Genomic DNA, 21904 nt, shown 5'->3' with positions numbered 1-21904 from the left:
GCCCGGTAGAAAGGGTTTATTTATGCGCAACGGTTCACACAAGCCTTCCTTAAATTCCACTTTACAGGAAATAAAGCTGTGCGTTTCCCCTTCCCATGCACAACTGTGTATCAATCTACAACTGTCCTTTAACTGTGAAAAAATAGAGCGTCTCCCCTTTTGTCATTGTTCTGGTAACATCTGGAATAGCATCTGTGACAGAGAACGGAGCTGCTCACTCCTGGACCGGTTATTTGGTTAAAACCTAAAATGTCAGGTCAAAAAAATCAATCACCCAATACAAATAAATATTGCATTATGAAAGAGATGGGCAGAGTCCCGTGGTATCCCTTTTTAAAGTGGCATTTCCAGCACAGCAGCGTGGCGCTGACGGAGACCGGCAGGGTGCAGCTCCGGGATGCCACATGGGACACAGCTGCAAGTACCCGTGGGCACCGTCCTGCCGAACGCGTCCCTCCACTGAGCCTGAGAACATGGCGCGGGCACGTGCGCTCCGTCTGCGACGGGGACCAGTTCACCGTGACCGCAGAGTGGCCCCGTGCTCAAAAACAGCCGCTCGCATCTGCAGACCACATGGGCCCGGCTGGGCGCTCATGTCCGAGGGCCAGTGCCTGCTTTGGTGACCGCAGCTATGCTGGATGCCAGGCAAGGAGCATGATGTGCCCAGTCCCCGCTGAGGATGGGCCTCCTGTGCTGCCCATCAGCCCTCCCGAAAGGACCCAGAACAAAGGAGTGGGAGAGGGTGACGCCGCGGCAAGGCCTGTGCTTTATTGTGGTCAATCTTGGGGGACGCGGCGGCCAGCAGGGGCGAGGCCCCGCTCCCGGGCCCCAGCAGCACAGCAACCCACAGCCGCGCCACCCTAAGCCGCCGCACAGTAACAGACACGCGCCGGCACGCGGCCACCGCCAGCCTCAGGGCCGGGAGCCCCCAGGCGAGGAGCCACCCAGGACTCGCCTCTGAAACGTCCCTCGAGCCGTCGTCGACCGTGGTGTCTCCACGTGGCCCGGCCGCTTCAGTCCAGCTCGATCGGGCTGCCGTCGCTGGGGCTCTCCTCTCCCTCCTCCTGCTCTGAGGAGCCCATGAGGCTGCTCAGAAGGTTCCCTGGAAAGGAGGACACTGTGGCAGTCAGGCCCGGGCAGCCTCCCACAGGCCCCCAAGCCCCTCCTTCCCACAGACATCTCGTGAGGTGTCCCAGTGTCCCACGCAACCAGCAAAAGCCTCACAACGCTACTGTCTGCGACCCACGAACCCCAGGACAGGACCCTCTGGAAGACAGGGAGCCGATAGCCATAAAGAGATACTGAAACCACGGAGCAGCCACGGGGGCTCTACAGAGCCGCGCTCCATGTCCACCAACGGCACCAGGGAGCAGGCATGGGGGCCTAAAGAACCACCCTCCACGGAGGGCCCTACAGAGCCAACACAACCTCACGGAAATAACTTTTTTTTTTTTGAGACAGAGTTCGCTCTTGTTACCCAGGCTGGAGTGCAATGGCGTGATTTCGGCTCACTGCAACCTCCGCCTCCCAGGTTCAAGCGACTCTCCTGCCTCAGTCTCCCTAGTAGCTGGAATTACAGGCATGCGCCACCACGATCGACTAATTTTGTATTTCCAGTAGAGATGGGGTTTCTCCATGTTGGTCAGGCTGGTCTCGTACTCCCGACCTCAGATGATCCGCCCACCTCGGCCTCCCAAAGTGCTGGGATCACAGGCGAGAGCCACCGCGCCCGGCCAGAAAGACACTTTTCAACAAAGGGAAGCGCGACCGTGGAGCACACGTGCGCCACACCCTGTGGTGACACCCGAATCAACTGGATGCACCAAAGCCTCAACGGCTGCTCCCACAGGGGCCAACTGCAGTCACTGTCATCCGATTTTTACCCAATCAACAACTACTCTACATACAAAACCAAAGTCCAAAACGTCTCCTGAAACGAACAAGTGAGACATTACACCGTGTTCTCCGAATACAAAGACATGGCCGTGGTGGTGTCACCCTCTCTTATCCACGATATCACCCCAATCGCAGGACATGCCCGACGGCGCTTCTGTGGAACAGGAGCCCAGGCTGCGGTTTCAACAGAACAGCCATGCAGAAGTGTCAGGGCGCTCCTGACGGGTGTTGGGTGGAGGAGCCTGTGCCGTGGGGCACAGTGAGGGCCAGTGTGTGTGGATGGGCACCCCGGGAGGACGGGGCCTGCCACGCGATGCAGCTGCACCAGGGCAGACAGCTGTGGAGAGAGGTCACCGCCTCACACCTCCCACTAAACCCAAAGAGATGACACTGGGAAGGCAGGTGCCTCAGTGAGGGGCCTCTCCCGTGGTGGCATGGGACACCACCCACAGACACCTGCCCCGCCGTGACCCCACAGCCACAGCAGCACTGCCTGTCCCAGCATAATGGCCGGCAATGTCCAGGCACACCAGGCTCACAGAGGCCACCTGGCATGGCGCACAGATAAACAGGTGAGCACACAGCCGGCCACGCGACGTGACCCCTGCCAGGAAGTGGGAGAAACCTCGGGGATGGGGAGCTCTGGAGTGGAGACGGGGCTGGGAGGCACCGTGCTAGAATTCTCTACTCTAAAATATAATTTCCTACTAACAAAAAAAAGTTGAGAAACATTTGAAAGAGCAGAAAATCACTTCTACATGAAGGACCGCACTGGCCCTGCCTGGGCAGATGATGACCCCACACCGACCCAGGGCTGCAGTGGGCGTGGCAAGGGCGCCCCAGCTTACCGAGCAGGCCTCCGTAGGAAGACGTCTGCTTGGGCGGGACGCCAAAAAACAGCTGTCCTATGCGGTCGAGGTACTGCAAGGCAGAGGCAGCAGGCTCAGGAGCCGGCAGACCCAGGCCCTGGGGTCCCCTCCTCCCTCCCCAGCCCTGAGCTCTCACCTCGTTGTACATCGGGTCACGCCGGAGGGATGGCTGGTACTGCTCACATAGCACAGTGAACACCGTTAGCTTCCCACTGGGACACAGAGACACAGGGATGTGCTAGGTGAGAACAGGACCACACTCACCTGCACACACCACCGCACCTACACCTGGCACTCACCAGCACACACCACTCACCTACACCACTCACCTACATCACTCACCTGCACACACCACACCTAGACCCAACACTCACTCACACACACCACCGCGCCTACACCCCACACCTGCACACCACCGTACCTACACCCAACACACACCCGCACACACCACGCCTACAGCCAACACTCACCTGTACACACTGAGCCTACACCCAACACTTACCTGTACACACCACCGCACCTAGGCCCAACACCCGCACACACTACTGTGCCTAAACCCAACACCTGCACACGTCACACCTACACCACTCACCTGTGCACACCACTCACCTGCACACACCTACACCCATCTGCACACACCACTGCACCTATGCCCAACACACCTGCACACACCACCGCGCCTACACACGTCACCTGCACACACCACCACGCCTATATACACCACTGCACCTACACCCAACATACACCTGCATACACACCTACACCCAACACTCACTTGCACACACCACTCACCTGCATACACCGCGCCTATGCCACTGACCTGCGCACACTACCGAGCCTACACCCAGCACTCACCCGCACACACCACTCACCTGCCCACACCACTGCGCCTACACACACCTGCCCACACCACTCACCTTAACACCCCCGTACCTATACCCAACACACACTTGCACACCGTGCCTACACTGCACACCCGCACACACCACTGCACTTACGCCCAGTTTACCCACATACACCGTGCCTATACCCCACTCACCTGCACACACCATTAAAACATACACCACCACGCCTACACCCAGCACTGACCTGTGCACACCACCGCACCTAGGCCCAACACACCTGCACACACCACCGTGCCTACACACAACTCACCTGCGCATCACTCACCTGCACACGTCACACCTACACCACTCACCTGCGCACACCACTCACCTGCACACACACCTACACTCAACACTCACCTGCACACACCACCGTGGCTACACACAACTAACCTGCACATACCACGCCTACACCAAACATGCACCTGCACCCAACACTCATTTGTGCACACTTACCTACACACCCCACCGCACCTACGCCCACCACTCACCTGCACACCCCACCGCACCTACGCCCACCACTCACCTGCACACCACCACGCCTACACTGCACACCTGCACACACCACCGTGCCTACACCCAACTCACCTGTGCACACAATTGCACATACCATGCCTGCACCGAACACCTGTACCCACGACTCACCTGCACACACCACCGCACCTACACACCACTCACCTGCACACCACAGCGCCTACACCCAACTCACCTGCGTACACAACTGCACACACCACCATGCCTGCACCAAACACCTGTAAACACCACTCACCTGCACAAACCACCGCACCTACTCCCAACACTCACCTGCACACACCACCGCGCCTGCACTGAACACATACCTGCACTCACCACTCACCTGCACTGAACACATACCTGCACTCACCACTCACCTGCACACACCACCGCGCCTGCACCGAACACACACCTGCACACACCACTGTGCCTACACCCAGCACTCACCTGCACACACGCCTACACACCCAACACATCTGCACACACCGTGCCTACACCCAGCACTCACCTGCACACACGCCTACACACCCAACACATCTGCACACACCGTGCCTACACCCAGCACTCACCTGCACACACGCCTACACACCCATCTGCACACACCGTGCCTACACCCAGCACTCACCTGTGCATACCGCCACACCCACACCTAACACCTACAAACACCCAGATGGCTACCCATGCCATGTCTACACTCAATACCTGCACACGTACAGCAACCCATATTGCCACGTCTATACCCAATACACCTGCACGCCCCCACGCAGCTACCCACACGTCTACAGACAACACACCTACACACCACACACCCACCCTCACCATGTCTACACCCAACACACATACTTGCACGTACCCCAACACAACTACCCACACCAAACACCCCATACCTACACACACTCCCCCCTCTACACCTACAACACACCTGCACACATCTACACACACCCACACCACCACATGGACACCCAGCACCTGCACACACACCCCCCACAGCTACCCACACCATATCGACACCCAACTCACCTGCACACAACCCCCCACACCATCACGTCTACACTCACCCACCCCTGTACCCACAAGTCTACACCCAACACTCACCTGCACACACCCACACTACAGCACATACACCCACACAGCTACCCACACTACCATGTCTACACCCAACAGCCCTGCACACACACCCATACCACGTCTACACCCAACACTCATACCCTATACATATACCCACACAGCTACCCCCACCATGGCTACACTTGCACGCACACCCACACAGCTACCCATGCCACGTCGACACACAACACACATATTCACACCCCACCCCCAAGACACCAAGACGCACCCGTCCACAGCCAGCAGCAGGAACCAGATGAAGTTGAGCAGCGGCTCCACAAATGGAGGCCCGTCCTCGATGGACGGGTGCTTCTGGGTGTATGTCGTGAAGACCACCGACGCGCTACTTTTGTTTTTTAAACAGAGAAACCTGGAAATGAGAACATGCTGGTGGTGGAAGGGCTGGAGAACATGGCTTCTGGCTGCACAGGCGCCAGCCTCTGACACGTCCTTCCCAAGCTCGTGCGCCCATGGGTCCCGCGGCCCCCGGCACGGAGGAACCCAGTGCTTCACACGTGTCTCCCCTCACGTGCAGGGCATACTGGGGAAGCCTGAAATTCACAGGTGAAGAGAACGAAGCTTGGGAAGGTCACCAGGCTCTGGAGCTGGGCCCCAGCCTAAGACTCAACTATGCGATGCACTGAGCAAGCTCTCCTCTCCTCAGGCTGCCCGCACCAGAACACTCAGTCACGGCACAGCAGCTGGCGGGTGCCACACAGACCCTGGCTCCTGTTCGAGGAGGGCCCACGGGGAGAGCTCAGTGTCCCAGGGGCAGAGCCACTGTCAGCCCAGAGAAAACGTGTACGCAGTGCGGTGCAGAGCCAGGGAGCTCCAGGTTTGACCCAGCTTTTCATCTAAGTCACGGACGCCAGCTCCTGGCAGAGCTCTGCAGTGCGCACCACCGAGGTCAGAGGGTGTCTGTCCCCAGATCCCACGTTAACTCCCCAACGCCCGCCTTGAAATCCACATTGTTCTGTGGGAAGAAACTGATGGACACAAATAACGCTTTCATGAGAAAGGAAGCGGAGGCCAGCGCCTGGAGCAGGAGCGCCTGGAGCTCGGCCTGCAGGATGCCCCAGAGAGCTGGCGGGAGGGGCCGCGGGGTAGATGCTCACCATTCTATGACCTGGGTGTGCATTTCCGCTTTTCCAGATACTGCGGGAAGGCAGAGGCCGAGGCAGGCCTGAGGAGAGCAGAGGCCGCGGGGCCTCCCGGCAGCGGGCAAGAGGCGCAGTGTGGAGGGCGCTCCAGTGCCCGTCGGGAAAGGGGGAGTTTCTAAGATACTTCTTGAAACTGGTTAAACTTACGAATAATCACGGGTGACTCTGGCTGACAAGTGCGCTGTGGATTCTGCCCAGAGTGAACTCAGTTTATCCTGCAGCATGGCTCGGGCAGGGGACAAGGGGACCTGCTCTAAGGCCGCCCGGCCAAGGCAGCGATGGAAGCCAAGACCCAAAGAGCCACAAACACCTACTGTAGCACGGCCTGGGCCACGAACATGTCCACCTCGCTGCGGAAGCCGCGGGACGTAGAGTATTCCACCAGCATGTTGGCACAGCCCTCCCCATCCGCCGAGTGCAGAAAATGATACCGCGACTCACAATAGTTTTGTTCTGCAAAGGAAACACAGAAAAATTTGAATGCATTTCATGAATATAATATAGAACAGGAAAAGTAGAAAGATACTCTATGTTAATTGTAGTCCACCTGCCTGCCCTGGAGAAGAGCCCAGCCAGAGCCCACAGGCAGAGGTACCTGATAGGGACTCAGAGCCGGCCCAAACCTCACACACAGCACCAAATAAACAGATCACCAGGGAACAGTCACTCAGCCATGCAACACCTTCATCCTCCAAGCTCTCAGAGCTGCTTAATCCAATCACATTAACGTGCGTTGTAATGATCAGTTACAGAGTGTTAACATGTGACCCTCCCCACCTACCAGAAGCAACTTATAGGGAGCAATGTAATCAGGGCCTAGGCCAGTGCATCTAGCATGTAATCAACAGTCAAAACCAGCCTGATGTACTCACCACACTGACCCAACGATCAACCCTTGATATCTCAAAGGCACACTCCGCTCCCAGGCCCCGTCCTAACACCCGCTCACACTCACTCCGCTCCCAGGCCCCGTCCTAACACCCGCTCACACTCACTCCGCTCCCAGGCCCCGTCCTAACACCCGCTCACACTCACTCCGCTCCCAGGCCCCGTCCTAACACCCGCTCACACTCACTCCGCTCCCAGGCCCCGTCCTAACACCCGCTCACACTCACTCCGCTCCCAGGCCCCGTCCTAACACCCGCTCACACTCACTCCGCTCCCAGGCCCCGTGCATGCCTTGGGAGCCCAGCCCTTCCCGTGGTGCAGATCTCAGCACTCACCAGGCGCCTGCCTCTCCCACCTAGTGGGCCCTTTCCCAACTGCGTTGCCCAACAGGAGCCTCCAGGGCCCTCCTGCTGCCTCTGTGGCTGCCAGAGTCCTTGTCACCTTGCTTTGTCTCCTGTTGTCTCCCTACATTCCCAAACCTTTACCTATGGGTGTGATTTCATCCCCAGGAGAGAAGCACCAGGGAAGCACATAGCCCAAGTATCGTGGAGCCCCAGCCTCAGGTCCTGTATGGGGCCTGTGCTTAGGGCAGCAGAGGCCGTGCGTGGCCACCTTGGCATGGAGCAGGCCTGGGCTCCCCGGGTGAGGTCCATCGAAGTCTCACAGCACTGTCATGCTGTCGGGGACCTGGGCCCGCGCCTACCCCAGTGGGAGGCAGCCAGGGTCCCTCTTCAGAGAATCTCTGCAGATGCAACGAGCACAGCCCTCCCACGCGCTCCCTGGACTGCCTCGACCTAACCCCATGGTGGGTGGGGAGATAGACACGTACGTCCCTCATGATCGCTTGTGCCTGTCTTAGGAACTGCCATGCAGGTCTCCTGGGCACTGGGCATCACCTGTCCCACGCCACCCACTGCCTGGCTCTCCCCACAGGGCCTGTGCGCAGGTGTGGCAAGGCGGCCACCCAGTGTTGACGTAGGTGTTCCTGACTCATCCAAAAGACGGGCGACAGCTCCCAGGCAGGGTGTGGGGGCAGCTCCTGACTCCCCAACCTGGCAGTGGGACCCACACAGGCGGCAGCTCGCTATGCAGGGCAGAGGAGGGTCATCTGCGGCCGTGTTCTGTGTGGAGGCGTGCTGGCTCAGGGACAGGTGGAGTACAGGAGGCCTGCTGTAGCCAGAGGCCAGGGAAGGTGGCAGCAGGTATGCTCCAGGGACCAAGGAGGCACCAGCCTGGGCCAGCCCCTTCTGAGGAAGGAAGCGACCACGGGGAAACTGAGGTGAGAGGTGGGCACTGGCTCATCTCCCTGTGGGTGCCCTGCCACTCGGCACACATCCAGGGCCAGGTTCTGCCAGGCTCCTCTGAGAAGAGCCTCCTAATTCTACTCGGATCTGCAACCTTCCCATTCCTGTCGCTTGGGGAGAAGGTCAGGAGGGCCTGCCAGGTGCCTGAGGGTGCTGAACCTCCTGTCACAGCCCAGGCGGAACCTGCATGACCAGGGACAAGGTCGGACGGGCGTGCATTTCGGGGCTGCTGATGTGTGCAGAGCACATGGGCCCTCGTGCAGCTGCCACCGCGCCGGGTGGAGCACAGCTGTGTCTAGGAGGAGCTGTTCAAGCTCAGAGCCCTGGTCTCTGGAGCAAAGGCCTTCAGCCGAGATCCAAGTTCCTAGAGCTTCCAATGCGGGGCTGCCCCTCACCCGCCAAGCCCAGGCACATGCAGACCCGAGCAGGCCTCCCGACAGCAGGAAGGAAACCATCTCACGGTACTGGGGCCACCTGCCACCCCATTTCCCAGGGAATGCCCTGGGGAGGACACTTCTAAACCCCCATTAGCACCTCATTCAAGTCACTCAACATTTACCCAGCACCACTCCCGCCTCAGAGCTGCAGAACACAGCCAGCCAGACCCCACCACAGGGTGAGTAACCCGCACAGAGGCTCCATCAGCCCCACCACAGGGTGAGTAACCCGCACAGAGGCTCCATCAGCCCCACCACAGGGTGAGTAACCCGCACAGAGGCTCCATCAGCCCCACCACAGGGTGAGTAACCCGCACAGAGGCTTCATCAGCCCCACCACAGGGTGATTAATCCCCGCAAAGGCTTCATCAGAAGATGAGGTCAGTGTAAAGGAGAAAAACAAGGCATGGCATCATCCCAGCGCTGGAAAGAACGTTCCAGAAAGGAGCAGCAGCACGTGTAGGCCCTGTGAGGGTGCGGCTGCCTCCTTGAGGGTCAGAACATCCCACGGGAAGGCCTGGAGAGGCGGTCGCCTGCCCCCCGTCTTGCAGCTTCTCGGGGCAGTGGATCTGATCGGGGGCTTGGCATGGTGCACGGGCCTCCATGGACCGACCCACATGACCACAGGGTGAAACCCCACCCCTGCCCCAGTGGGTGACCCTGATGGACTGGAATGCACAGTGCATATCAACACCGTGAGAGCAGAGAGGGGCCCACGCCCACCCTGGCCCCAGACCTACCTTTCCACAGGGTAAGGGCCAGCAGCTGGTGCAGCCGGGGATGGCCCAGCTTCCCGGAGCCTCCACTGGACCACTTCAGGGCTCTGGACACAAAGGCCACGCGCTCAGGAGAGTTGGGGTCCATCAGACTGAACACTTTAGCCAGATTTTCTGCAAAGAGCACAGACCCTCATCAGAGAAACACACAGCAACTCCGGTTCTCTGTACCACACACCTTACGGAAGTGGATTTCAATCCACAACTACTTAACAGGCAGAGGAAGCTGGTGGGTGTCCCTGAGTGAGCCATGGGCCACCCTGCTGACCTGCCCACCGCGGTGCCAGCACCATGGGCCCCAGAGCACAGTGAGGAAGGACAGACACCCTGGCCGAGGCAAGGGCTGGGGAAGGTGCCGTGGGGAGTCTGGAGTCCAGGAACACCTGTGGCCGCTCTGGATACCTGGCTCTGGCTCGGGGGCATCTCCCAGAGCAGCAGGGACTAGGAGTGGGACTCGCAGCCAGGCCGCCCACAGAAGGGCTTTGCTGACCTCACGCTCACCCGACAGGACATGCCGACAAGTCAAATCCCTGGATAAAATGGTGCCCCACCCTGAACCAGCGCCCACCTTGCCAGCTGGCGGGGAGGCCACTGTCCATCAGAGCAGGGGAGAGGCCAGGGCCCCGATCATACCCTGCCGACGAGTCACAGCAGGTGCTGCTCAGCCTGCAGTGTGCTCGGGCCAGGGCCAGCCAGGGGGCCTGGCTCACCGGGACCGGGTGAGAACTGCCTCTGCAGCAGGGTGAACCCCAGAGCACAAGACCCCCAAACGCAGACACCAAACACGGCAGACCCCCAAACGCAGACACCAAACACGGCAGACCCCCAAACGCAGACACCAAACACGGCGGACCCCCAAACGCAGACACCAAACACGGCAGACCCCCAAACGCAGACACCAAACACGGCGGACCCCCAAACGCAGACACCAAACACAGCGCACAGGCCCGGGGAGGGGCGCACCGGGGCCACCGTCACAGGGTCCCGGGGTGCAGGGCCGGATGCTCACCCAGCAGCTCATCAGCCACCTCCACTTCTGCCTTCTCCAGGGACTCCAGGACAAGCATGGACAAGTCTGCTGCGCTGTTTTGCTACAAAAGAGAGAAACACACAAAAATCAAGAACAAAGCTCTGACCTGTTCAGGACAGAAAAGACAAGGCTGGGTTTCCAGCAGAAGCCAGAGCGCGGCCAGTGCTGAGGAGTCTATTCTGAGCACCACGTCCCTTGGCAATGCCGCCAAAAAACAGATCTCCTGGCCAAGAATCAAATGAAAATGGACAGGGCCGTTTATACCAAAATGCCCACTCAGCCCCACTGTGCACAAACGCAGCGCAGCGTCTCAGCCCTGAGAGGGGAGCAGCCAAGCCAGGGACTCTGGGCCCCTCCGCCACCCACAGCCCCAGTGGCCAAGGCCAAGGGCAGCCCAAGATATGCCTGTCAGGCCCCTCCCATGTCACTCCCACCTCAACTTGTTTGCCGGGAGCAGGAAGGGACGCAGGAGGAACAAGACAGCGTACCTGGCCATGGCTGAAGAACAGCAGGGCTCCCGAGTACATGAGCTCCCGGGCCTCCGCGTGCTTGCTCTGGGACATGTACCTGCCACAGAGAGGAGACCGTGAGCCGCACCCACACGCTCTCGCCACCACACTCCCCGCTCATCTTCAGGTCAGAAGCTAAAAACAAGGTGCCCAGGAACAGGTGGCATCCTAAAAGCGGTGCTCCCCTTACGCACAGATGCTTTTCACCAAGAACAGGGCAACAGCTCCTGAGGCCCAGGTGCTGTGTGAAGAGGGTCTGCCCTGGGCGTCATGCTGACCATGAGGGCAGTGTGGGGCACCTCTGGACACTTACTAAGGGCCCATCTGTGTCCAAATATGCCAGGAGCCAGAAAGCAGCCTCACCCTGGAGCAGCTCACTGTTTCAGCAGCTGGGACCAGAAAGGCCACTGGGCGAGGCAGGTGGACAGGGAAGGAGCAGGGGATGTGCACGTGGCCACTTGAGAGCTCAGTGGCCACAGGCAGGGGCCGAAGGATGGCGGACTCCAGGCTGGGGTCCCACCAAGGACAGTAATGGCTGTGACAGCAGCACCTTCTTCCCCTACGGGGCCAGTGTCCCTGCCCTCTGCTCCTCTGCGTGCCGCACTCCTCCCCCCAGGACAGGGAAGGGTCTGGGGTGCACGGTTGCATCATGTCCCCACTCCCAGAGCACCGTCGCCGGGGAAAGCTGGAGCTCCTCGGGCTACACAGGGACAAAGGCAGGGGCGGCGAGAGGCGTGGTGGGGACCAGTGTGCGACAGACGATGAGGAGAAAAGCCGAGATGGCCACACTGCTCTAAGCAGCAGAGCCCCTGCCTGTGAGAACAGCAGGCGTGGCAGGCAGGAGGCAGCCTCTGCTGGGACGCGCTGCACCTCCCAGGCCCAGTGGTGGGGCCCAGCACATGCTATTTCATCAGCTACACATTTTTCTTAACTCCTTTATCAAAAAATACATAACCAGTTAATCAGCTCTGTGTCTGTAAGCCAAATGTCCTTGGACAAAGCCTTGTTTAAAAATAAATCTAGTTAAAGAAAAATATTAAGTAAACGGCAGTGCAGACCGGACTCGGGGGCTCACACCTGTAATGTCAGCCCTTTGGGAGGCTGAGGTGGGAGGATCGCTTGAGCCCATGAGTTTGAGCCTGGCCTGGACAACATAGTGAGATCCTGTCTCTACGAAAAACACAAAAATCGGCTGGGCATGGTGGCATGCACCTGTGGCCCCAGCTACTCAGGAGGCTGAGGTGGGAGGACTGCTTGAGCCTGGGTAGCCGAGGCTGCAGTGAGCCACGATTGCACCACTGCACTGCAGCCTGGATGACAGAGCGAGGCGCCATCCCCCCAAAACAAACAAAAAACAATTGCAGTGCAGGTGGTAAACAGACACAGCAATGCCGGTGAAGGCCGGAATGTGAGCTTGGTGTTGCCAGGATGGGACGGCCAGCTGAGAACGTGAAGGGCTGGCTGCTCAGTTAACCACAGGAAAAGGGTTTCTCTTCAGAAGGCACCACAGCCGGGGATCCCAAACACAGACAGCCTCGCCATGACTAGGGCATCTTGTTAGCCTGGCACACATGCCTTCCCACCCGTCGGGCTGCACAGAGGCAGGGCACCAGGAGGGAAAAGCCTGTACCCAAGAAAGAAAGTGCCCCGCCCCCCGTCAGCCCGCAGGCCTCCGACAGGCCTCAGGTTTTGCTGCGCTCCCTGCACAGTGAAGGTTCTGGAGGGAGACCCACCCCAACACCACAGCAGGAGCCTCGACAGGACCATTGACTCTGTGACCGGCCATCCTGGCTCCAGTCCTGCAGGGCTGTGACTGACTCAGAGGAGGCCGGGAGCCGCCTGGCACAGGGCACTCTGGGAAAACAAGCTTCCAGACACACCCGGCCTCACACTGCCACCGGCAGGGCCATGGGCAGAACCGATGCACTGACCCTGAGCAAGCACCACCCCGGCTTCTGCTTATGCCGATACTACAGCATTCTGGATGCTTCTATCGGAGGTAAAGCAAGTGGTGGCAGCTTAAAAACCAGAAGAAGAAAAAGGACTCCTTGGAAGGCAGTGACCCATATTCCTGCACGAGAAGCCTGCTGTGGGGGGCACTGCCGATGGTCTCGGCCTCCGGCCCGGCTTGGACTGCGCCTTGCGGCCGGCTCCCTTCTTCCCAGGGCAGCTGTGAGCCAGGCGAGGGGAAAAAGAATGGGAGGAGAATTCTGGGCACACAGTGGTCCCCGGCCTGGCTGGGGGTGCCCGTTTCCAGGTCCAGGAATGCCAGTGACGGGCAAACCGTCTAAAGCAGCTCTGAACATGGATGGCTTCCTCTTGTACTGGAGAATTCCGGAAGCTGTGAAGGATTCTGGCTTCCGGGTGACTAAGCCGGGACAGGTACCCTCTCAGGCCCGAGGCCAGGGAGAGTAGGGGGCAGCTGGGCAAGGCTGGGCCTTCTCCCGGCCTGGCTCTGCACGCTGCGCACTGTTGGCCGTGCTGTGTGGACACCCAGACATGCCTTCCAGACAGGGAAACGGCTTCTGCCTACTGACAGAGGCGCTGAGAGCCAGAGAGCGATGGTGCTCTCTGCCGGTCAAAGAATCTGTATCCACAGAGCAAAGTGTCTGGACAAACAATCTAGCTAACTTTGCTCTTCTCTTACAAACACGTTAAAAAGTAGAACACAGGGCCAGGCGCGGTGGCTCAAGCCTGTAATCCCAGCACTTTGGGAGGTCGAGACGGGCGGATCACGAGGTCAGGAGATCGAGACCATCCTGGCTAACACGGTGAAACCCCGTCTCTACTAAAAAAATACAAAAACTAGCCGGGCGAGGTGGCGGGTGCCTGTAGTCCCAGCTACTTGGGAGGCTGAGGCAGGAGAATGACATAAACCCGGGAGGCGGAGCTTGCAGTGAGCTGAGATCCGGCCACTGCACTCCAGCCTGGGCGACAGAGCAAGACTCCGTCTCAACCAAAAAAAAAAAAGAAAGTAGAACACAGAAATGCAAGCATGATAACTAGTGGCAGAAACTGTTGGTGTCAAATGAAGGAAGACCAAGCTCCTGGGGCGAATCCCGCCCTTCGCTCTCGGCAGAGGGAAGCTGGCTCACGCATTCAGCCACCAGGGACACATGGAGGATGAAGAGGAAATACTCAAGACGCACGCAGGTGCCGGGCACAGGCAGCCAGAGAGACCTCACAAGGACCCCTGCACCGACTGCCTCGAGCTGAAGCCACCCGCGCCCAGATGCGGGGCTCCTGCAGGGAGTGTGAGGCCGCTCCACTCTGCCAGGACTCACTCTGAGAAGGGACCTGAGCCGCCAAGCACAGCTCCTTCACACGACGCTCCTCTTGGTCCCTGGGCTACAGCGTGCACCGCACACACTGGACCATTTTCCTTTAAAAAATCTCTTTAGATGACTGAAGAAACAAAAGAAGCTCAGAGGCCGCAATAAAAAAAATCAGGCAAACACATTGCAAGAGCAACCATGTGGCAGGAGGAGCCGGACCCACCACTGTGTGGGCGGCTGCTGCAGGTCACTGCCTCCCAGGCTGCGGTCTCAGCCACATCAAGTTTCTAAAAGTGAATCTACAAATACTGCAGCCAAGGCTGAGGCCCCTCAAGGCCTGGATGGTGGCTCCGAAGAGCACTAATAATCCGTTCGGCCTGGATGCCGACTCCTCAACCCAGCAGGGAAAAGTGTGGAGAAATCAGGTGATGACCATAACCAGTGCCATCTACGGGGCAAGGTCGGCTTCTCTCTAGCATAACCAGGTGAACCAGGTCGGTTTCTCTCTAGCACAACCAGGCGAACCAGGAGCTGCTGCGCGACTTCTGTGGGGCGCACACCCAGCGATACCAAACCTGCTGGGTTCCCAATTCCTTCCTCTCCTTCACCTTAAACTGCTGTGGCTATGACTTAAAACAGCATCTCTTGGATGGGTGCAGTGGCTCACACCTGTAATCCCGGCACTTTGGGGGGCCGAGGCAGGCAGATCACGAGGTCAGGAGATCGAGACCATCAAGCTAACACAATGAAACCCCGTCTCTACGAAAAATACAAAAAATTAGCCGGGCGTGGTGGCGGGCACCTGTAGTCCCAGCTACTCAGGAGGCTGAGGCAGGAGAACGGCATGAACCCGGGAGGCGGAGCTTGCAGTGAGCCGAGATCGTGCCACTGCACTCCAGCCTGGGTGACAGTGCGAGACTCTGTCTCCAAAAAAAAAAAAAAAAAGGTATCTCCTGGGAACCCTTGTACCCTGCTGGTGGGAGTGTAAATTAGCTGAACCATCCTGGAAAGCAGTATGGCAATTCTTCAAAGAACTAAAAACAGAACTAACCATTCGACTCGGCAATCCCACTACTGCATATATACCCCGAGAACTCTAAATGGTTCTGCCATAAAGACGCACGCACTCAAATGCTCACTGCAGCACCACTCACAACAGCACAGACGTGGAATCAAGCTGGGGGCCTGTGAGTAGCAGATGGATAAAGAGAATGTGGTCCATATACACCACAGAGTACTATGCAGCCATAAAAAGGAACGAGATCATGCCCTTTGCAGGAACTTGGAAGGAGCCGGAGGCCATTATCCTTCACAAACTAACGCAGGAACAGAATCCCGGATACTACACGTTCTCACTTCGAAGTGAAAGCTGAATGATGAGAACACAGGGACAGAAAGGGGCCAACACACACCGGGGCCTGCCTGAGGGAAGAGGAAGAGACTCAAAAATCATTTTAACAAAACTGTCAGGTACCCATGCTTGATACCCGGTGCTGAAATAATCTGTACCACAAACCCCAGTCATGAGTTTACCTATATAACAAGCCTGCACACAGACCTGAGGCTAAAATAAACATTAGAATATTTAAAAATAAATCAACAAAGCCTGCACACAAACCCGAGGCTTAAATAAACATTAGAATATTTAAAAATACGTCAACGAACACTGTCTTTTGGCAGATTCACCTGACAGCTGAAGAGATAAATGATTCTGCCAGAGACACACAGGGAACACCATTCAGCAATGAAAGGAACTGAGGACTCTCCCGGAGGAGTCTCCCAGTCACTGTGGTGCGTGAATTCAAGCGGTTAGACAGAAAGCGCACGCTGTGATTCCACGTACATAAAAGTCCAGGAAACGCCACCACACCTAAGTGCAGCCCGCAGATGCATGGGTGCCAGGGGTGCGGAGGGGTGGGAGTGGGGGCGAGGAGGCCTGGTTGCAGAGCCCCACAGAGCCGTGATATAGTCCATGTCTTGACTGGTCATAGTTCACTCATGTCAGACCTCACCAAATTACACGTTTTTCATAAATATTTAAATGTAAACGTGCAATTATATATATTTATGGGCAGAAAAGCATTTTAAAAAATGGCTGGGTGCTATGGCTCCCACCTATAATCTCAGCACTTTGGGAGGCTGAGGCGGGCGGATCACCTGACATCAGGAGTTCAAGACCAGCCTGGCCAACATGGTGAAACTCCATCTCTACAAAAAATACAAAAATTGGCCAGGCGTGGTGGCGGGCGCCTGTAGTCCCAGCTGCTCATGAGGCTGAGGCACAAGCATTGCCTGAACCTGAGAGGCAGAGGCTGCAGTGAGCTGAGATCGCGCCACTGTTCTTCAACCTGAGCAACAGAGTGAGACTCTTGTCTCAAAAAACAAAGACCGTAACTTGGGGAATGTGACTTCTCTGGAAGCGACCCACCCATGGAGTGCTCTGAAGCAGAGCTGGGAATCCACATGGAATTCTACCCTGGAAAGAAAAGGATGCTGTCTCAGCAGGTGACAGTGAGGTGACAGCTGCCGCTGCTGACTCAGTCTTCATTCCTGGCTTGAAAGGCTCCAAGCCAAGGTTTGAGAGGTTCAGTAACGTGTCCCGGGCCCCGTAAGAGGTGGCGTGTCCAGGCTTTCTGAGCTAAGCCGCACCATGCCCCTGCCAGGTGACCCCACAACGTCACACGTGGCCAGAAGGCTTCCCAGTCTAGAGAGCTTAAGGGCACAGAACACTCATCACCTCCCTGGTTTCACTGTGAAAATACTCCCTCGACCAGGCACTCATCACTGAAAACCAAAACTGACAAATCCCCAGTCACCGTAGAAGTGGCTCAAAACAAGGAACACTGTGTTTATTTTGGGGGACATCCACTTTTGCTGGTTAATCATTGGGCAAATATTTATTTATTTATCGAGACGGAATTTCTCTCGTCACCCAGGCTGGTGTGCAATGACACGATCTCGGCTAATCGCAACCTCCGCCTCACAGGTTCAAGCGATTCTCCTGCCTCAGCCTACCGAGTAGCTGGGATTACAGGCGGGCGCCACCACACCCAGCTAATTCTGTATTTTTAGTAAAGACAGGGTTTCTCCATGTTGGCCAGGCTGGTCTTGAACTCCTGACCTCAGATGATCCACCCGCCTCGGCCTCCCAGTGTGCTGGGATTACAGGCGTGAGCCACCACTGCCTGGCAAATTCAGCAAATATTTATATACAAATCTCTAGGCATGGCAGGCATCAGGGTGAATCTTGAACGACATAAAAGTTCCCCATCACACAGCTCTATGGCCCCTCTACCCATTGGAAGGCTCGCGTTCTACGGTTTAGTAACTACTGACACCTTTGCCTTGATCCCTGAAGAACAATCAGGTTGAAGGCACTATCACAACCCGTGCCATCTGGGAGCTGCTACACGTTCAGTGACAAATTCAACCAGCATTAAAACGTATCGCTATAAGCGTCATGCATCAAAGACTTGTTTCTGCCAGAGATAAAATTAGTAGTTTCTTCTAAGGAGGAAAGCGAATCTCTTTCTAAACCAATTAAACAGCTCAGTTTTCAAAAAAGAAAAGCATCTACAATACAACTATAAGACGCAATGTAGCCTGCCTGGTGTGCATTTATAGTATGTCGAGGTTCACAGAAAATTCTGGAAACAAGGCTGTCCTTCAGGTCATGTAAGATGTCTCCTCATAAGCCTACAGTCAGGGACTCACGTCCACTGTCCTCAGCCCGTGCTGTACAAACAACGTGAACACTCTTCAAACAGAGGCCAGGGTCTCATCCCAGCCCGTTCGGGTCAGCTAAGATTGACAACTACTGACAAAAACACTCCTGTTTTCTCATTTCCTGGCATAAATGAGTAAGCAGCGATATGACATCTACTCCCTGCCCGGGGTTGGTAAGCCCACTTTCGCTTGGGCTCACCAGCACCCAGCCCCACTGAATGCGGACCAATCGCCTATCCAGGCTGCATTCCAGCCAGCCCGGCGCAGGCACAGGCCAGGCACCACAGACCGTGTTTAATTCAAACATAAGCTAGCAAACTACAACCAAAGTGGCACCTCTAGACTTCTCCAGACAACAAGTGGACTTGCTATGGAGAGAAAGGATTTAAAACCTAGGCCCAGCGGAGAATGTTCAGGATATGGAGCTGTGCTGTGTGACGCTCTGACGCGGTTTCTCATCCCCGCGCACACCAAGCGCAAACTCCGATGTGGGAGATGGGTCCCTGAAGGACTCCTCTGGAGGGGTGTCCGTGGGGCGGGAGGCTGTCCAAGGGGGGATTCAGGACACACTGCACTCCATTTTGCTGCAAACTAAAAACTGCTCTAAAAAGCAAAGTCTACTGGCCGGGCGCGGTGGCTCATGCCTGTAATCCCAGCACTTTGGGAGGCCGAGGCGGGCGGATCACGAGGATCACGAGGTCAGGAGTTTCTGCCTGGCCAACATGGTGAAATCCCGTCTCTACTAAAAATACAAAAATTAGCTGAGCATGGTGGCGCGCGCCTGTAATTCCACCTACTCGGGAGGCTGAGGCAGGAGAATAGCTTGAACTCAGGAGGTGGAGGATGCAGTGAGCCGAGATCGCACCACTGCACTCCAGCCTGGGAGAGAGAACAGAGCGAGACTCCGTCTCAAAAAAAAAAAAAAAAAAAGTTTATTAAAAGCAAAAAACCCCTGAATACCAAACCAAATAAAACCAGGCCTAAACTGTATGAAAGCCAGACTGCCCTTAAATACAATATCAAAACATCCACTGTCCTGTGGCAGTTTAGAAGTAAAAGGTACCCCACGGAAATGACTAAATCCTCTGAAATTATCTTTAAAACAGACCCAATCCCTCCAGTAACCGGCCAAACTGTTCCCTGACCTGAGCCGTAAGAGATAACCTGATATGCATAATTTACAGGATGCCACACACAGAATAACTGAAACATTTTTGCAGTAACTATATGATAGCAGAAATATTGTAACAGAGCAGTCCTGAAGAGATCAACCAAGCCCGAAGCAGCCTGGAACTTCCAAGTGGTCACAGTCCCGAGGGGCGTGCAGTTAACCCAGCACAGCCGGCTCTGCCCGCACTCGCCCGCCAGGCTGCACCGGGCCGCGCAGGTGTCACCGCGCCTAGGTCCAGAGGCGGCTGACTCGGTTCGGCAGGCCAGGCGGCGTCAACAGAGAAGCGGTTTCACCCTCAGCCTGGACCCTCGGTGAGAGGAACGCCAGCGACTTCCTGTGGAGCTCGGTGTAGGGCCCGGCTGGAGAACCTGAAGGCCAGGAGGAGGGAGGCAGGGAGGTGGGGGAATGCGGAACAGGTGGAGGCCAGGGGAGAGGCTGGGAAGGCAAGGGGAGGCCCAGAGAGGTGGAGGCAGAGGAAGGGGACGGGGAGGCCGGGCAGGGAGGCCTGAGAAAGGGGGGGAGGGAGAGGTGAAGGCCTGGGAAGGCCAAGGGGAGGGGAACAGGTGGAGACCAAGGGAGAGATGGAGGGAGATGGGGGAGGGGCGGTGGAGCCAGAGAACACGGAGGGGGAGGCCGGGCACGGAGGTCTGGGACAGGGAGGTATGGGGTGGGGAGCAGGTGAAGGCCTGGGGGAAGGAAGTGGAGTGGGGAAGGCCACGGGAGAGGTGGGGGAGGTCCAGCGGCGGTGGAGGCTAGGAGAGGGAAGCCGAAAAGGACGAGGCTGGGGAGAGAGCGAGCCGGGGTTGGGGGCAGGAGGAAGAGAGAGAAGGGGGGGCCGGGGGATGCCAGGGAAAAAGGCGGGGGGCAGAGGGAGGCCGAGGAGAGAAAGGAGTGGGGCCAGGGGGAGGCCGGGGAGAGAGAGGAAGACGGAGGGAGCAGTGGGAAGCCAGGGAGAGCGAGGCGGGGGGCAGGGAGAGGCCGAGGAGAGAGAGACGAGGGGCGGGGTGGGGCCGGGGAGAGAGAGACAGAAGAAGGGGGAGGCCAGGGAGAGAGAGGGAAACCAAGCTTGGGGGGGCGGCCGAGGAGAAAGACCGAAGTGCGAGTGTGGGGGCGGCTGAGGAGAGAGAGGAAGGCTGAGGGGCGTAGGGGGGCGGAGGAGGGAACAGGTGGAAGCCAGGGGCAGGGGAAGGCCAGGGAGGAACGCGGCGGAGGGGAGGGAACCCGAGGCGGGAGTCGGAGGCCGAGGGGCCGGGGCGCCGGGCCAGGCAGGGCCAAACCCGGGAGGCGCGGCTCAGACCCTCCGCCGGGCGACCCGCGGCCCCTGGCTCACTCGGCCCCGCGACAGGCACCGGCGCGGGCCAATGGGGGCGCGGGGCGAGGCGCCGCGGCCAATGGGAGGCGGCGGGGGCGGGCGCCGGGCCGCGGCGAGGGCCGGGCGCGGGTACCTGAAGAACAGGGTCCGGTACATCTGGTGCGCCTCGTAGTAGTCGCCCTTCTCGACGCTGGCGCGCAGCTTGCCCTCCACACGCTGGACGCCGCCGCGGTTGCGGCCGCCGTTCCGGGAGTTCTCCTGCTCGGCCATCGCCGCCGCCGCCGCCATCGGGCCGGCGCTCCGCGCAGGGCTGACGCTGTCGCAGGCGCGGTCGGCAGCGCCTCCCGGCTTCCGTCCCGGCGGCCGCCCGACGCCCTTCTACGGTGGCCGCGAGGAGTCGCGCGCAGTCGGGGGCGGGCGCGCCGGCTGGCGGCGCGTGACCTGGGGCGGGGGCTGCAGGCAACACGTGACCCAGGGGCGGGGCCGCAGGCAACGCGTGGCCCGGGGCGGGGCGGGGCGGGGCGCAGCACGTGACCCGGGGCCGGGACTGGCTCGCGCCACAATGGCCGGTGGGGTGGAACTGCCTGGTGCGGCGCGGCGGGGAGCCCGAGGCTGCGGCGGCGGCTGACCTTGAGCAGGGAGCGTCCTGGGGTGGGGCCCTGCCCACGCGCTTGGTGTTAACAGCAGCCATTGAGCTCTACGTGTAAAACGTTTAAATTAAAAATACGTTTATAGAGCCGAGCGCGGCGGCTCACGCCTGTAATCCCAGTACTTTGGAAGGCCGAGGTGCAGATCAGCTGAGGTCAGGGGTTCCAGACGAGCCTGGCCAACATGGCGAAACCACGTCTCTACTAAAAATACAAAAATGAGCTGGGTGTGGTGGCGCATGCCTGTAATTCCACCTACTTGGGAGGCTGAGGCAGGAGAATTGCTTGAACCCAGGAGGTAGAGGTTGCAGTGAGCCAAGATGGCACCACTGCCCTCCAGCCTGGGTAACAGAGCCAGACTGTGTCTCCAAACACAAAAACCTTTTAGGATAGCTGAGCT

At 58.1% G+C, this 21904-nt stretch overlaps 1 protein-coding gene across 6 annotated transcripts; it reads right to left on the bottom strand.

The window, feature by feature from the left end:
* Positions 1–21639, bottom strand: GET4 (guided entry of tail-anchored proteins factor 4). 6 transcript variants are annotated; one of them, XM_005548972.2, is made up of 9 exons: positions 20991–21239; positions 11353–11431; positions 10844–10925; positions 9799–9948; positions 6744–6882; positions 5499–5639; positions 2902–2977; positions 2745–2817; positions 1–1102 (listed from the first exon to the last, which is right to left on the bottom strand). In XM_005548972.2, exons 1-9 carry the CDS (start codon positions 21143–21145, stop codon positions 1014–1016), a joined length of 984 nt encoding a protein of 327 aa, XP_005549029.1. In that variant the 5' UTR covers positions 21146–21239; the 3' UTR covers positions 1–1013. The 6 variants fall into 6 exon arrangements, with proteins under 6 accessions (XP_005549029.1, XP_073890331.1, XP_065397584.1 ...); XM_074034230.1 differs by lacking the exon at positions 20991–21239 and adding an exon at positions 19736–20231; XM_065541512.2 differs by lacking the exon at positions 20991–21239 and adding an exon at positions 14658–18436.
* Positions 21640–21904: the final 265 nt, after the last annotated feature.

This window comes from Macaca fascicularis, chromosome 3, assembly GCF_037993035.2.
Source record: "Macaca fascicularis isolate 582-1 chromosome 3, T2T-MFA8v1.1".
In the NCBI taxonomy this organism is placed as follows: domain Eukaryota; kingdom Metazoa; phylum Chordata; class Mammalia; order Primates; family Cercopithecidae; genus Macaca; species Macaca fascicularis.
The sequence above is the reverse complement of the archived record's forward strand: the minus strand, read 5'-3'. Positions and strand labels throughout refer to the sequence as shown.

Excerpts from the sequence above, each read along its gene's own strand:
- GET4 (XM_074034228.1), bottom strand. The coding sequence starts at position 21,548 with ATGGCTGCTGTTAACACCAAGCGCGTGGGCAGGGCCCCACCCCAGGAC. Across the intron at positions 20,327-20,990 it reads TACCGGACCCTGTTCTTCAG|CCTCGTCCTTTTCGGCTTCC; the intron begins GTACCCGCGCCC and ends CTCTCTCCCCAG.